This window comes from Octopus bimaculoides, chromosome 6 (assembly GCF_001194135.2).
Source record: "Octopus bimaculoides isolate UCB-OBI-ISO-001 chromosome 6, ASM119413v2, whole genome shotgun sequence".
In the NCBI taxonomy this organism is placed as follows: domain Eukaryota; kingdom Metazoa; phylum Mollusca; class Cephalopoda; order Octopoda; family Octopodidae; genus Octopus; species Octopus bimaculoides.
The window spans coordinates 29859782-29877774 of NC_068986.1; the positions used below are offsets into that span (position 1 = coordinate 29859782).

The 17993-nt window shown below is 35.2% G+C and overlaps 1 protein-coding gene across 1 annotated transcript in view; it reads left to right on the top strand.

Moving 5' to 3' along the window:
* Nucleotides 1–17823, top strand: part of LOC106882282 (transducin-like enhancer protein 4) — a 100251-nt gene extending 82428 nt beyond the window's left edge. Inside the window, exons 12-24 of the mRNA XM_052968431.1 lie at nt 378–482; nt 1150–1200; nt 3088–3225; nt 3715–3826; nt 3927–4066; nt 7185–7249; nt 7970–8150; nt 10192–10260; nt 10530–10631; nt 11815–11960; nt 12696–12807; nt 14577–14659; nt 17006–17823. Coding sequence (XP_052824391.1) covers nt 378–482; nt 1150–1200; nt 3088–3225; nt 3715–3826; nt 3927–4066; nt 7185–7249; nt 7970–8150; nt 10192–10260; nt 10530–10631; nt 11815–11960; nt 12696–12807; nt 14577–14659; nt 17006–17276 — 1575 coding nt within the window. The 3' untranslated portion in view covers nt 17277–17823. The remainder of the gene's footprint in view (nt 1–377; nt 483–1149; nt 1201–3087; nt 3226–3714; nt 3827–3926; nt 4067–7184; nt 7250–7969; nt 8151–10191; nt 10261–10529; nt 10632–11814; nt 11961–12695; nt 12808–14576; nt 14660–17005) is intronic.
* The last annotated feature ends 170 nt before the right edge of the window (nt 17824–17993 follow it).

Here is a 17993-nt window from a genome sequence, read left to right on the forward strand (position 1 = left end):
AATAATAATAATAATAATAATAATAATAGTAATAATAATAATTAAAGAAATAAGCAACGTAGATGTGAATTATGAATGAGTTTTTGCTTTATTTTTGTATTCTATACTTGTTCTTCCATTCGATTTCTCCTGTGAAGTCTGAAACTGAATTGGATTTTTGATTTTTTTTTTTTTTTCCCCTATGCCTATATGTATTTTTTTTTTTTTTTGTTTCCTTGCTTGGTTTCCACCCAGTGGGTATCGTTCTACAAGTGAAGTAGTTTTAAAGTTAAATGACCCTCAGCATGCAACCTAGCAAATGCTATATATCTTTAGCATTGTTTCCAAAGATCCTTCAAATATGTCTTTTTTTTCTCTTTTCTTTTTCTTTTCTGTAGAGAGCATCCGCATCACCAGCTGATCGTGACAAGTATAGACATCGAAGTAGGTCCCCTGAAGTAAATGACAGCTCAAAAAAGCGAAGAGCAGAAGAGAAACCCAATGTAAGTGACTATGTGAACTGCACATTTCTCCTGAGGAACTTAGATATCATTTGAGTGAGTGTGTGAAAGTGAGAGACAAGAAATGGACAGAATATTTCATTTTCTTAATTTCCTGCCATAGAATTAAAGACTTACACCTACATGAATAAACCTACCTTTACACACAAGGCGGCGAGCTGGCAGAAACGTTAGCACACCGGGCGAAATGTTTAGCCGTATTTTGTCTGCCACTACGTTCTGAGTTCAAATTCCGTCGAGGTCGACTTTGCCTTTCATCCTTTCGGGGTCGATTAAATAAGTACCAGTTATGCACTGGAGTCGATATAATCGACTTAATCCGTGTTTCTCTGTCCTTGTTTGTCCCCTCTGTGGGTAGTAAAGAAATAACACAAGCATAAATCAGCCATACACGTATAATTTTGTATAATATTCATAACATATATCTCATATTTTTGTTTCATTGGAATCTATCTGTATTTATCTGGCTATAATACCACTAATGGTGGCTCATTGTTAAAAAAAAATTTTGGCTGGCTGGTCTTATTAGTTTCAAGATTCTGTTTTTCTTTGCAATATTTTTATAACTGTTAAATTATATTTGTGCTTCTTCTAGCTTTTTGATGTTAAAATCTAAAAAAAAATTTACCTTCATTTCTATCTTGGTTAGGATAGTGATGGCGAGAAGAGTGACCAAGATCTCGTAGTTGATGTAGCAGAAGTGAGTATTACACCATCCTTCTCCCCATGTCAATCAAATTCTATACCTCATAAGTCTTCTTCTGTAGCCAATAATTCTTTAATCTAATTTAATCTTTACTTCTTTTACATTAGCATAAAATTCAAAACAAATTTCTCTCAGGAAAAAAAAAAAAAAAAAAAAAAAAAAAAAAAAAGACAATCATGGGCGCAGGAGTGGCTGTGTGGTTAGTAGCTTGCTTACCTACCACATGGTTCCAGGTTCAGTCCCACTGCGTGGCACCTTGGGCAAGTGTCTTCTACTATAGCCTCAGGCTGACCAAAGCCTTGTGAGTGGATTCAGTAGACAGAAACTGAAAGAAGCCTGTCGTGTGTGTGTGTGTGCATATATATATGTATATGTGTGTGTCTGTGTCTGTCCCCTCACCATCGCTTGACAACCAATGCTGGTGTGTTTATGTCCCCGTAACTTAGCAGTTCAGCAAAGCAGACTGATAGAATAAATACCAGGTTTACAAAGAATAAGTCCTGGGGTCGATTTGTTCGACTAAAGGCAATGCTCCAGCATGGCCACAGTCAAATGATTGAAACAAATAAAAGAGTAAAAAAAAATAAAGAAAATAAAAAGAATATGTAGTTTACTAAAACTATAAAAGATAGAAAAAAGAATAGACAGTTTCTAGGGGAAATATGTTGTGGGACATTGAGCCATTTAGCATTTATTTTTGATTGTGCAATTTTTTTTTTTTTTAATGATTCCTAAGGTAACTTTTTCTCCCATCAATACTGATGCTGAGTTGAAGATGAGTTGTGTTATTAGTTTATTATCTTCGTTTTCATTTACTTTCTAACCTTTACCACCAGTGATGTTGCAGACAGCTTGCTGGTTAATCAGTTGGTTGTGAAACATATTCTTGTCTGAAGACCTACGGGCTTCAGTTGATTGAGACGAAGATCCAAAATGGTTGTAGCACAAGTTAACTGTTACTCCTTTTTCTTTTAATTTTTTTCCTATATTGAATCTCATCAGTTTAAATGGATGTTTGTGAAATTTCTGGGGCAGGAAAAAAAAGAAAATTTTGTTCTATGATTTACTGGTAGAATTTTCCTTTATTCAGCTTGGCACATAAAATACACCATTTTGAGCATGGCCGTTGCCAATACTGCCTGACTGGCCTTCGTGCCGGTGGCACGTAAAAGCACCCACTACACTCTCGGAGTGGTTGGCGTTACGAAGGGAATCCAGCTGTAGAAACTCTGCCAAATCAGATTGGAGCCTGGTGTAGCCATCTGGTTCACCAGTCCTCAGTCAAATCGTCCAACCCATGCTAGCATAGAAAGCGGACGTTAAACGATGAAGAAGAAGAAGCAGCTTCCTATTGTTTTTTTTCTTTCTTTTATAAGATATGAATTTAAGAATTGAATGATCTAGAAATATTCTGTCAGTTAAGACTTGGAATTGTGCTTGAGAGCAACAGCCCATATTCAACAGACTAGATATACTATAGGCTGATCTTTGACTAAGGACTCTATGGCACATTGACAGTGAATCATTTGTTCCAAAATATAGTAGGGAAAATGAAAACAGTTTGCCTTCTGTCATAAAAATTTTAATGTTTTCTATAATATTTCACTGTAGATAGTTCTGCAGGTTTTACTGGGTAACTTAGTAGGAACGTGGAATGAACCAATGCCGAATGGGTTCAGCTTGGTCTGCTCAATACCACCACAGCCCTAACCAGGATATAGAAATTCTAACGAAAACTTTGTGTTAAATGGAAAGCTGTTTAATCTCCAATAAAACATTTGTCTATTGTTTTTGGGTTTTTTTTTTAATGTTTGTTTGTCATTGCTACAATGTAATAGATAAAAAGAAAACCTAATCAGTCATCCTTTCTCCCTGTCTCAGGACACATCACCTGTAAATGGAGATTTATCACCTAGAGAAAAAGTTATGAAAGATGCTCATAAAAAAGACGACAGAAGTAGTCCACGAAGCGATTCATCATCACATGCAAGCACAGCTTCATCTTCAAAACATAAAGAGGTATGTGCATCTTAGAATTAAACTATTCTTTATATACTTGTCTCAATAACATTTGTAATTGTGTGTACACATGCACGTGCATATATTTATACATACGTATATAGATCTGTGTTTATAAAATGTATGTAGTATATGTATGTATCCGTGCATATTTATATAGCTGAACATTAATGTTAATTTCATTGTCATTTAGTGTATGTATGAGGCATATAAAATTAGAATTGTATATATTTTGAAAAATCTGCACTCAATTTTCACATATAGAAAATAAGTTCAGCTTTATCCTGCTGTGATCATTGAAGACAATCTAAAACATAATGTCATTGTAAGGCATCGCTTTAAAATGTCTCGACAAGATAATGCTTTACCAAAGTCGGTGAAATGCAGGTAGTAAGGGAAGTTTTAGTTTAAAATTTTCCTCTAATATGCATCAGAATTTATCAGTCCAAAATTCCTTTAAATCCATACCCACTTTTAATTCCATTGCAGAATGACAAATCTGGAACACCTGTATCAAAGTCAATAACCCCTACCAGTTCCGGCAGTGTCACACCCGGCCCCTCCAGTGGGCTAAAACCTATAGCAAAAGCACCTCCTTTAAGTAAGTTTTACAAGTTTTGTATTACAAACATTGATGTTGTCTTTGTGAAATCTCTGCCTCCCAGACTTAAGTATCAGCATGATGACCTTTTTATGTGTAGAATTTCCATATGTTTCAGGCGCGTACCCATTCATGCCACATGCTAGTCACGCAATTTCAGCTGAACTCAGTCCTGGAGCTTACAGTAATAACATGCTTCATAATAGTATATCATCCAATAGTTATTCCAGAGGACCAATGGTAAGTCTTTTATTTACACCTTCTTGAATGAAAAATCTCCAAATAATGACTCCATCATCATTTAACATCTGTTTCCCATACTGACATGGGTTGGGTGATTTGACAAGTGCTGGCAAGCTAGGGAGCTGCATCATGTTCTATTTGTCTACTTTGACTTGGTTTCTATTGCTAGGTGCCCTTCCTAACTTCACAAAGTGTACTGGGTGCTTTTTTACATGGCAGCAGTGCCAATAGGATCACCAAGTAACTTGCAAGATGAAAACCCTTGACTGGGAGTGGAAGTAGTATTTAGGGAGGTGGCTTTATGCTAGTTGAGAGGGCTGCCCCTATTGGAAAAGAAAAGAGAGATAAAGTTATAGATGAAGATAGGCTGGCACAGAGAGAGGGAAAGATGATGGTGATATTAAGTAAATAATAATATTCCAATTTACCTAATGATTGCTGACTACCTTTTTCACATAATTGCATATCACAGCAGTGTGAAACGGCCATCCACCTTATATTTTTTCTCGGTTTTGCATTGAGATCTACTCAAAAATATTTCATTTAAATATTTTGTTTCTAGCGATGGATAAATGTTTGTAGGCTATTAAATTACACTTTAGCTGATATCTGTCCTCTACAATTTAAAGAATGGAGCCAGCAAACATCACTTGATTTCAATATTTACATGGCCAATATTTTAAACAATTATAAATTTGTAGTACTTGGCACTTTGATCTGTCTAACAATTATTATTATGTTTGAGTTGACTAACATAGATTAGGTACCTCACAGTATAAGGTTGTAATTTGTAATTTCAAATCTTACTGGGGTTAACTTGTCCTTTCATCCCAGAACTGTAAAACAAAAACTAGATGGAGTTATTTATTCAGACAGTTATTCTTTCTCAGTAAATTGTAGCATTGTAATGAGTTTAATTTTACTGCTTTGTGTTTTGTAAATTGGCATGTTATAAAGTATTGAAGTTTGTCATTTTCTATTGTGATGTGTATATGGAGGGAAGATTCACATTTCCTCTGTGTCAATTTGATAGTGCTGCCAATGTTTATATGTACAAAGTGCCTAACAATGTCATATCAGTTGGTGTGTGTGTGTGTGTGTGTGTGTGCATGGACCTCGTTCATAGGCTAGTTAAGGCATCTATATGCTCTATCGTCTCTTCATAATCACTACATATTCAGCACTTGCTATTTCTGTTTTTGATTTGGCCAAAATAACAATATTCTAATGGATGTTAATGGCCTTTGATCTACGGTATAATTGAATTTGGCAATATCCAATCTCTCTGTTGCCACATCCTGTCAGGTGGGTTGTAATTCAATATTGCTTGTTGTACCTACCAGGACTTCCAACTGTATAATAATCACTTTTCTCATCCAACTTCCTTTTCCACCTTCTCTTCTCGCTAATTTAGTTAAGTTTCACCATATCTTTATTCTGACGATTAGGCAAGAATCCAATCAATGTAGTTTTCAGCTCAATGATTTGCAACATCCGATCAATATTGATGAGGGCATTTCTCTTTTTAACTCTTTCTTTTCTTCTTTCCTTTTCTCTTTTAAATAACAGCATTGCCCTTAAACATTATTCAAATCCTTAATTTGGGAATTGTTGAATCCCTTTCTTTTTCTCTGTGTGGATACCAGTGGATATGGTGCCAATTAATTGTCTAAACATTTTAACTTGTACAATCTGTAAATGTGCTATAGTTTCACATATAAAACTCTAATAAAAACAATGAGTTTTGGACAGGAACTCTTAAGATTTGTGCTCCTCCCCCCACACACACACTGGCTATCGAAAGTATTTTATCATGACTTGGTTGATTGATATTTATACTTGTGCATACCTGTGTAAAAATCCACAGGTGATAAATATTCTTGTATAACTATGTTGAAAGGGGTTATATAAGTAAAATATGCTCCTTTTATCGATTAATAAATAAAACAATTAACATATAAATACATACACATATACACCCTTTATGTATAGACAGTTAAACTGCTTTACATTTCTTATTCAATATTCATCTAACTAAACTACCTGTTGATGTTTCCATAAAATACATACTGAAGGTATTATATCTCAGCCAATTAAACAAACCATAAGTTTTTCCGAATTCAGATATAATGAATCTCCAAAGCAGGAATATAGACAGATGAAGACATGCTGCTAATTATGTGAAATATGTTGTTGGGACTCCGTCGCTTACGATGTCGAGGGTTCCAGTTGATCGGATCAACAGAACAGCCTGCTCATGAAATTAACGTGCAAGTGGTTGAGCACGCCACAGACACATGTACCCATAACGTAGTTCTCAGGGATATTCAGCGTGACACAGTGTGACAAGGCTGACCCTTTGAAATACAGGTACAACAGAAACAGGAAGTAAGAGTGAGAGAAAGTTGTGGTGAAAGAGCACAGCAGGGTTTGCCACCATACCCTGCCGGAGCCTTGTGGAGCTTTAGGTGTTTTTGCTCAATAAACATTCACAATGCCCGGTCTGGGAATCGAAACCGCGAGTCCGCTGCCCTAACCACTGGGCCATTGTAGATTATATTGCTTATTGAATTTAATGTAAATTCTTCTTTTCTATCCATGTATAGTTTATCATTGAACAAGATTTCATCTAATATTATGGTCTAAAAATCATTGATAAAAGGGTAAAGACCCCCCCCCCCTCATGAATGACCATCGGATTGCACCTAGAAAGTTCTCTCTGAGGCACAAGTCCAGGCAAGGTCATTTATGGATGACCAGTCACTCATGCATACCAGTTTCCCCTCTTCACTCCACCAATATTATCCAAGGGAAAGGCAAAGGTCAATACATTTTTGCACCAGTGATGTTGCAATTCATTTCTACAGTTGAGTGAACTGGAGCAACATGAAATAAAGTGTCTTGCTCAAGAACACAACACACAGATTGTGAGCCCGACGCTCTAACCACTGAGCCATGTGCCTTCACTACAAAATCATGACTGAAATTATTATTGCTTTGACGTCTGTCTGTCTGTCTGTCTGTCTCTTTGTTTTAGAAATTCATTTGTATTTTTTCCTTATTCCAATCAAAACTTCCATTTAATTATTGGTTTTTATATATTTTATGTTTTCAGGGGGGATTTGATCCACATGGCCACATGAGAATGCCATCTTTTAGTGGATTTCAAAGTGGGAAACCGTAAGTACACACAATTCTCATGTTTTTTCTTACTTTTGTGAGTTAAAAATGTTGGTATTGAGAAGAATCTATTCAGGAAATGTAAATTGAGTTCAATGAACTATATATATATATATATATATATATATATATATATATATATATATATATATACACACACATATATTTTATAACAAATCTCTATTAATTCCAAACAGTTCAAATATATAAAAAACATTGACCAAGGAAAAACTTATAATCTAAACTGTCAGTTTTGAAAGTATTAAAATGAGCAAATGAGTGTACCAGTGTCCAATTGACTGTTGTGGTGGGTCCATATAAGATTTTGTTAAGATTTGTGCAATATTGCCGGGTGCCCTTCCTTATACCAATCACTTTTCAGAGTGTGCTGAGTGCTTCTTACATGGTACCAGCAAAACATTGATTAAGGGAACCCCAAAATGGGATTGAACCTGAAAAGACATGGTTCTGAAGCAAACCTTTTAACCATGCAATCTTGCCTATACCTAATATTTTTAAAATTGAGGAACACACTGAATAATGTTGTCTTCAATAACACAGTCTGAATGACAGGATGGTCACAATTGGATTAAGTTATGTACTGGAATTCAATTTGAACAACTTCAATCCTTTTTCCTAAATGGTGTAACCTTGTAACCATGTTAAAAATCTTATCATACTACTTATATCATTGTTGTTTTTTTATATTTCTCCATTTAGTGCTTACTCATATCATGTGAATGCTGATGGTCAAATGCAACCAGTTCCATTTCCCCCAGATGCATTGATAGGGCCAGGAATCCCTAGACATGCTCGACAAATCAATACCTTAAATCATGGAGAGGTTGTGTGTGCTGTGACTATCAGCAACCCCACTAGGCATGTGTATACTGGAGGAAAGGTAAGACCTTGAAAATTATCATCAGTGTATTCTAGCTTCTTTGCTGTTGTTGTTGTGGAGGCGCAATCGCCCAGTGGTTAGGGCAGCGGACTCGTGGTCACAGGATCGCGGTTTTGATTCCCAGACCGGGCGTTGTGAGTGTTTGAGTGAAAACACCTAAAGCTCCACAAGGCTCCGGCAGGGGATGATGGCGAACCCTGCTGTACTCTATCACTACAATATTCTCTCACTCTTACTTCCTGTTTCTCCTGTGCCTGTAATTCAAAGAGCCAGCCTTGTCACACTGTGTCACGCTGAATATCCCCGAGAACTACGTTAAGGGTACACGTGTCTGTGGAGTGCTCAGCCACTTGCACGTTAATTTCACGAGCTGGCTGTTCCGTTGATCGGATCAACTGGAACCCTTGACGTCGTAAGCGACGGAGTGCCAACAGCAGCTGTTGTTGTTATGTTACACAAACATTTATCTTGAACAAAAATTTCCTTTCATATTGAGGAAAGTCTTTCTTCATGTTATCAATTATACCTGTTTTTTGCCATGGGTTGACTGAGTATCAAAATTATCACCTAGTTTTGTAGTCCTTTGTTACTCGGGACCCACAACAGAGAAAATCACCAGTTTCTATACTAAACATATAAGTTATTTTAGCTTGATGTGGTAATGTGTTTTGAGTGTAATCAAAGTACAGCAGAAAATAGGCAAACTCACTCTTGAAAAGTCAGTTTATTTTTCTGTTCTTGATTGGCGTGTGTAACTAGATTAAGTGTCAGATAAACAGTTGCTACAAATGTTTATATAGCAACATAATTTTGCCAACAGTTTTCCAATTCACCATCACTAATAGAGGATCTTGTATGTTAATTACTATTATATATTATATCAGAAGTCAAATTAGATTGAATTTCTTAAATTGTAGTATGTTTGTCTTGGGGAATATTCTACTTGGTAGTTCAATAACTCTTGTAAAGAACATTTTTAATGAATAAATTATTCCAACACTTTTATTAACTTCGCTAATATCAGCACTGAAAGTCAATAAGGAAACTGCTACATGGTCATCCAACCTACTAGAAATAGCAGTCAAATCTTTAGTTGTATCCTACTGCCTTAAAAATGACACATTGAATAATATAGTCCCAGATACTCTGGGACATTTGTGGCTGGAATATTTTTGATCATAAGTCTGTTTGTGAAGAGTTGACCTGGCGCTAAATGACAGACCAGCACTCTTATATTGCCTTATCACAATCCGCAGATGTTTTGTAAAATATATGCCCCAGCAGCATTTAGAGCCATGATCTACTCTTCTCTGTATTCATTTACATCTCAACTATAACAATCTCTGAAGGATGTGCGTTAACCATTTAGCATTCAGATTTTTCTGCTGTCCAGTGTAGTACTTCTTAATTTACATTGTTTTAAATTAATCAAGCATTATCTTGTAGCTTCGAGATTTTGATGGTGTGATTGTTGTTTCTTGAATGACATTGTAGGGTAGTTGTGAGAGGCCTGATCTGGCTGGTTTTGAACATAAAATAAGAAGAATATTTGGGTTGGATGTGGCTGGTTTAAATGCTAAAGGGTTAAAGTGAATCCAAATTTGTGTGAAAGAGCCTCCTTATTAGCTTCAGAAAATCTTACATGCTTTATAAAACATTGAGATAATAAATTTTTTCAGTGAACCTCTCAGATAACTTTATAGTTTTATGTTTAAAAATATTGGTTATTTTCTCACGATGTTTAAGGTATCTAGGCTTTCGTGCACCTTAATTTGTTACAAGCATACATTTTGTGCTTTATCAAATTGTTTCTAATTAGCAACACATTTTTTAAATTTCCTACTCTAATTTGTTGACCTGAATTATTTTTAACTGTCTGCACTATTTCCAAATTTTGACAACTGATGTAAGTTGTGATAAATCATGTGTGTATGAATGCACTTGTGTGCTCAGTTACAAGATTTCCATTTTCAGCTTGTATTACTTTAAGATGAAGTTTCTCTGTTGAAGATATTTTCATGTTGTTTGTTTCTTTTTTCAGGGCTGTGTTAAAGTATGGGATATCGGTCAGTCAGGAAACAAAAATCCAATATCACAACTTGATTGTTTGGTAATTATCTTCTGATGCTATATATTCTCAAAAAGATAACAGTTGTATTGCATGAATAAGTTAAACATGAAGCTCTAAAGTTTATTAAGTCACTACATTTGAAGTTTAATATTTAAACAGAGTTGTGAGGATAAATAAACTACTATTCATGTATTTTAGTTAATTAATTCCATGTATTTTAATTAATTAATTTCCATGCTTGTATGGATTTTGTGTTTATTTTTTTTATTCATCTATATATTCTGTTTTTGTTATCCATCTCATTATAGCAACGAGATAATTATATCAGGTCCATCAAACTGCTGCAAGACGGTCGAACATTGATTGTAGGGGGAGAAGCAAGTACTTTGTCAATATGGGATCTAGCAGCTGTGAGTTACTTTTTCACTTGGACTTTTTACTTTTGTTTTAAAGATACTTGAATGGTTTTCTTTGCTAACCCCTAGATGGGTTTACAAATTCAAATGTATTGCACGAATTGTTGAATAATGTCCGCCATCTTTACTTAAGCAGTTTGATTCAAATATGCAGTACTCCATTTTAAAGATAGAATCCATTGAATGAAATTTGCTTGCCATAGAAGTCACTCAAATTAGCATGTATGGTTTTATTGGAGTAGGTGTTGTAAGAGTATTCTTCACTTTTATTAATGCTACCTATTTAACTCCAAACTGAAATTGATACTGATCTTCAGTTGGAAACACAGAGACAGAATAACATTTATTTTGCCTAAGAACAATCGAGTGTGATTAGAAATTAATGCCTTAAATATATCAGTGATTTCATAAGATTTTCATGTACTTTATTACGACAATGTATAAATAACATTGTATTACAATCATTACTGTTTATAAGTTATTTGGACATGTAATGAAAGAACTATTAAAATTTCTGTGTCCTTAATTCCAGTAATTCTGTTTTATCACCTGATCATTCTTTTAAAACTTGAAGGAAAGATGACACATTGAATAAAGTAATCCTAGATACATTTGTACCTCAAAACAAAATGATGGGCTTTGGAAAGTCTTTAATCATAGGTCTGCTCAGTCAGAGCCTGAACTATAACTTTAGTCATATCTCTTCCTGATATGGGTAGGATGACTATGTGTGTAAGACTTTGCTGTTTTAATATGATTATCAATTACTGATTTCATGTAACAAATGGGTTTCATTGATTTCTTAGGAGGCATGGGTGACCTGCTGCGTTTGGTGTGTGAGTGTGGAGGGGATGCATATACCCCCTTAATAACTTTCGTCTGGACATGCATTATGTTACGGTTATATAATCCTAGCATTTTACCAAAACTTTGCAACATAATCTTTATGTCCAACTCTAATGTTTCTCCTTGATTTACTTAATGTAATAAATGATGTACTTTGTATGATATGTTTTGTAAATTATTTTAGTTTAGTGGCCCAAAAGCCTGTAATTAGAAAGGTTACTCTGCCTTGTCTGTATTACTGTATTAACATCATATCTTCATTATGTTTTCGATCTTCATATTATTATTGTAAAGATTGATTATTTATTCTTTTATACTTTTTAAAATCTAGCCAACGCCACGCATCAAAGCTGAGTTAACATCGAGTGCACCTGCATGTTATGCACTTGCAATTAGTCCTGACTCTAAAGTTTGCTTTAGCTGTTGCAGTGATGGAAACATAGCTGTTTGGGATTTGCATAATCAGACTTTAGTGAGGTGAGTCTTCTCTCTCTCTCTCCCTCTCTCTCTCTCCCTCTCTCTCTCTCTCCCTCTCTCTCTCTATTTGTTAAAATTTTATCAACATAGGCGCAGGAGTGGCTGTGTGGTAAGTAGCTTGCTTACCAACCACATGGTTCCGAGTTCAGTCTCACTGCGTAGCACCTTGGGCAAGTGTCTTCTACTATAGCCTCAGGCCAACCAAAGCCTTGTGAGTGGATTTGGTAGACGGAAACTAAAAGAAGCCCAACTTAGCGGTTCGGCAAAAAGAGACCGATAGAATAAGTACCAGGCTTACAAAGAATAAGTCCTGGGGTCGATTTGCTCGACTAAAGGCGGTGCTCCAGCATGGCCGCAGTCAAATGACTGAAATAAGTAAAAGAGTAAAAGTAGATATAAAAATGATACGGACATTGCATTTTTATGTCTGCTTTTCCTTGATGGTATGGGTTGACCAGGATTTTTTGAGGCAGCATTTTGTAGCAAGATGCCCTTTCAAATGCCAACTGTTTTAGTTACCTCTTACATCATAATTCATGAAATAAAATATGCTAGTCAAATTGATAAACCCTCTCGTGTGTCCAAACCATTTTAAAAAGAACAATAGCTTTTATTAAATGTTGGTGTGAATAGAATGAGCTGAATTATTTATAGATTTTTTTTTTCTGTTGGGAATTTACAAAATAAGTGGTATGCATTCTTAAAAAATCATTTTTTTTTTTTTGCATTATACAGGCAGTTTCAAGGACATACAGATGGGGCCAGTTGTATTGATATTTCTCCTGATGGCACAAAGCTTTGGACTGGTGGTCTGGATAATACGGTTAGATCTTGGGATCTCAGAGAAGTAAGTGTATTCTTTTGGTTTTTTGCTAACTATCTTTTTCATTTTACTCATTTGTTCAACCTTTGCAAAAACTTCTCTATTCACATTAACTTGTGAAAATGTAACTGTATGGTAAGAAGTTGCAACCTCATGGCTCCAGGTTCACTTTGGGACAACTTCTTCCATAGCCTCAGGCCAACCAAAGTCTTGTGAGTGGATTTTGTAGATGGATACTGAAAGAAGCCCATTGTACACACACACACACACACATCTGTGTATGTGTGCTTGTTTGTCCTCTCCATTGCTTGACAACCAGTGTTGATATGTTTGCATCCCCATAACTTAGCAGTTTGGCAAAGGGGATTAATAAAATAAGTAGCGGCATTGACTTGTTTGACTAAAATTCTTCAAGGTGGTACCCCAATATAGTCACAGTATAATATATATATATATATATATATATATATATACACGCGCACATACTTACATTGGCTGAAAGTTTTTTTTTTATGGATTGAACACTTTTTTTTAATTGTTAGCTCTAGTATTTTACTTCTACTTCTCCAAACAGGTATTGGTTGGACAGGTTTTATGCCAATTATAAGATAACCTCATGAGTGCTGGTACTATAAAATAAACATCCAGTATATTCTTGAAAGTGGTAGATGTTAGGAAAGCTATCCAATGCCAAAACTAAAAGATTAGAGATTGATACAGTCACCTAACGCATCAGATTTTATCAAACTGTCTAAGCCATGCCAGCATGAAAGGTGGACATGGAATGATAATGACAATCCTAACCGTCAAATTAACTGACACAGATTGCTGATCTTTTATTTACATAGGTTTTTTCTGTGTCCATTTTCCTTATGGATTTAGTTTTGTTAATTCGATCTTTGAGGTGGGCTTTGTTAAATTGAGGCACTTTATATTTAGAGCAGCTGTGATTTTTGTTTAAAATGCTTGCTAACCATTCAACTGTGGACAGAACTGCATCTGTTGCTAGATAACCTTAGGAAAATCCATAACCTTCTGCAAAGATATGTTTGTATTCATGCCCCAACCTGGCAACCAGTCTACTTCTTATTTATAAAATATCTAAATCAATCATAAGCAAACTGCAGATCACCTGACGATGATATATTTCTTATACTGCCTGTTTCTTAAACAGGCCCGTCACTGGGCTTTGGTGATCTGGGTGTTTCAGAATGTTCTGGGTGGGTAGTAATTTTTGTAAACTGTATTTTCTAAATCTGAGGGTACACCATTGAATAGTGAGAGGGCAGAGCTGTCCAATGCACCACCTTAGTGACAGACATGCCTTCGAAAAGGCTTGCCCATATCTGATCTAAAAATCAATTATAAACTAGAGAAGAAATAAATAGAAAAAATGTAAACAATTATGTCGTTTATTTAATTACTGTGCATCTTTGTGTATGCTCTAATGTACATTATTCTGGAAAAAAAAGTTCACATGTCGTAAGTAGACATAAGTTTCAACGTTTCGAGAAAGAGCCTTTCTTTGACGATAAAAAAAATGTAATACTTAGCAAAAACTCGAGGTGGGTGCGATGTGGCACGCAAACTTAACTGATTTTGGGTGGGACAGACTTCCTACCGCTTGATTCCTGTATAATAAATAATATTTACATTGAAAATATACTTAATCAAACCTATCCTAATAAATTAATTTCATATTTAATTCAGTTTCGTACGGTAATGTGTACAAAACACGAATGTTTTTCCTTTAAAAAAAAAAGTACATATTTATTTTTTTATCTTTTCATCAGGGACGACAACTGCAGCAACACGATTTTACATCTCAGATTTTCTCCCTTGGTTATTGTCCAACTGGTGAATGGCTTGCCGTTGGGTACGTCTACTATTTTGTTTTAATGTGACCTGTTCGGTTTCTAAAAGGAATGGTTTAATTTACAACTCTATTGTTCTACAATAATTCTTTTTATTTTAAAGACAATTTTTTTGTACATCAAGAAGTATCTTTTAATTCAAATCATTGTTTTATAATTTATTGATAGGAGTATTGTTTTAAACGTTTATTTTTTTTCTTTACATTATATTGATTTTGGCTTCCCCCCACCCTCACATTTGAATCTTTGAAGTATGAATTTGTAACAGGGTAGTTGATAGCAGAGCAGGCAATGTCAAATAAATCCTGTCTGTTTCAAAGATCAGTAAAGTACCAGTCAAGTACTGAGTCAGCATAATTGACCATTCTTATGAATTTAGTGCCACAGTTTGACTTCAGTATGACCGAGACTGATAAAAGAATAGAACGGAGGCATCTGTCTTAGTTTTTTTAAGACAAACAGAATAATATGTTTTATAGAATGCAATTTTACATAATTGAGCATTGCTATGTATAATACAATATTAAAGGAGGATGAGAAAAAGTTTGTTCCAAATGCAGTATTCTAGCCTCTTATTCAGTTATCACACCTGTCAGTTTATTCTGCAGCAGTTTATTTTATATCTTTCATTTACAATTTAGTAGATAATAGGCACTAAAATGATTAAGATAACCTATTTTGTGTGTGTGTGTGTGTGTGTGTACACACACACACACACACACACACATACAGTCAAATTAGTCTTAATAACTATCATTTAGTGATGTATCTGACTAATGAAAACATGCAGTGGTGTTTCTGCTTCAAATCCTGCTGGTTTGATGGATGGAAATAGATTTGAAAGCCTGCTGAGTGATTGGTGGCTGTGAGTTTAAATGAGAAAGGAACTTCCTAAGCTAGTGTTGAACATATTTAGCTTGTTGTCTTAGAGTCAATGAACTGTGACTTTACACAGAAAGGATGTTGGCAAAAATGATCAATGAATGGAATCTAATTTCAGAATCAATTTAGATACTGCCAAAATTTTAAAACTAGCTCCCTTATTATTATTATTATTATTATTATTATTATTATTATTATTATTATTATTATTATCATTGTTGTCATCATTGTTGTTATGGAAGTTGGTGGATGCACAGAATCATTAGTGTGCTGGACAAAAAGTCTTGTGGTCTTTGTTCTGGCCTTTTGCACTTCAAATGATACTGCTATCAGCTTTGCCCTTCATCCTTTGAGAATCAATAAAATAAAGTACCTGTCTATGATTGGAGTTGTAATTGTCTAAATTCCACTCAAAAAAAAAAAAAAAAGACTGACCATGCACCTAAATCAGAATCCGAATTGGCAATCGTTAGAACATCAGATAGAATGCATGTAGCATTTGTCTTGATATTCACACCTGGAGTTAAAATCCTATTGAGGTTACCTTTGCCATTAATTCATTTAGGATCAGTAAAGTACAAGTCCAAGACAGTGGATTTGTACAATTATCAGCACATCGAACAAGACACTTTGAACTTGGAATGCAAAGAACTAGGACAACTACTTCAGTTTCTTTACTTTATTAGAGTCCCATCAAGAGTTAGCTTTGAATCCAATAGAAAGTCTGATAATCTCACAAAAACAAAACAATCTGTGGTATGAGTTAACAAGAGCTCCTATGCATCTGGAGCACACCAGAGGTTTATGTAATAATTAATTATCAAATGTAATGTAAAATTAAATTTGTAATTGTAAACTTACATTGTAGATGTAAAATTGTTGTTGGGAAAAACAGTGAACTGGTAGAAACAGTTGAACACCGGAATGTATGCCAGCTACTCTTTGATTACATTTATCTGCATTCTGAGTTCATGTCCTGCTTTTCATTGTTCTGGGGTTGATAAAGTACCAGTCAAATACACGGGTAGATTAAATCAACTGATGCTGGTGTCTCCCAAACTACTCCAACAAAGATGTTATGGCTGATTATCCCAAACGAATCTTGATGCTTTTAAGTAATGGGAAGATGTAAGACCCCAGGGCTACTGCATCTTAGTTAGGAGCAACAATACCAGGTGTTATTCTTATTATCATCTTTGAAAGGTTTAATGATGAAACAATGCCACTCAAATCCTATAAATAACAGGATATGCGAATTGTTTATCATCCTCGATTTGACCACATGATATTGGTAGATTCTGATGCTGACCCTACCAACTTAAATAAAATAAGAACTAATTTATGGTCTTGTGCCTATGTAAGAAACCATTATAATTGTTATCAATGTTATTATTATGTAAGAAATCATAATTGTTACAAATATAAGATTGCTATTATATTTTTTGTTTTTGTGGTTTATTTTCTAGTATGGAAAGTAGTAATGTTGAAGTCTTGCATCACACCAAAGCTGATAAGTATCAACTCCATTTACACGAGAGTTGTGTATTATCACTCAAGTTTGCTTACTGTGGTAAATGGTTTGTAAGCACTGGCAAAGATAATCTGCTGAATGCTTGGAGAACACCTTTTGGTGCCAGCATATTCCAGGTAAGATGGCTGTTTTGTTTATGTCTGATGAAATATGAGCTTTTGTTAATAAGTATTTATAAATTTTCTTTATGTATTTTACCATCTTAGAATCAGCATAAACAATATGTGTCTTCAGTCCCCTTCACTGTATACCTACCTCTGTAACTTGGGGACATACTTCTCCCACACACTTACCATCTCATCATCACCATCCTTGCTCTTTCTCTCTCTCTCTCTCTCTCTCTCTCTCTCTGAGGTAACCATGTTTCTCCTTTACTACAAGACACCTGTTTCCATCCCTTAATACTACTCTCCTTTCATATGAGGGATCTTGTCTTGAGTTACTTAGTTGCCTCACTGCTACAGGTGTCATGTAAAAAAGCACCCAGTACATTCTGTAAAGTCTTTGACATTAAGAAGGGTATCCAGCAGTAGAAACCATGGGTTTGACTGAAGACTGGCAAGCCAGAAGGCTGCACCAGGCTCCAATCTGGTCTGGCAGAGTTTCTACGACTGGATGCCCTTCCTAACGCCAACCACTCCGAGAATGTAGTGGGTGCTTTTACATGCCACCGGCACGAGTGCCAGTCACACGGTACTGGCAACGGCCATGCTCAAAAAGGTGTTTTTTATGGGATCCAGTCCAGCGGCAAATATATTTTGAGGTAATTGGTTAAAAAAAGTTCCCCAACCCCTAGGCAATCTCTTGTTCTTACTCTAACATTTTGTGAAAAAGAAAAGAAATCGTAGGAGTGAAATAACTACAAGTACTAGTGTTCTTACTATAGCCATTCAGCAATATATTTGTTTCATCAAATACATCTC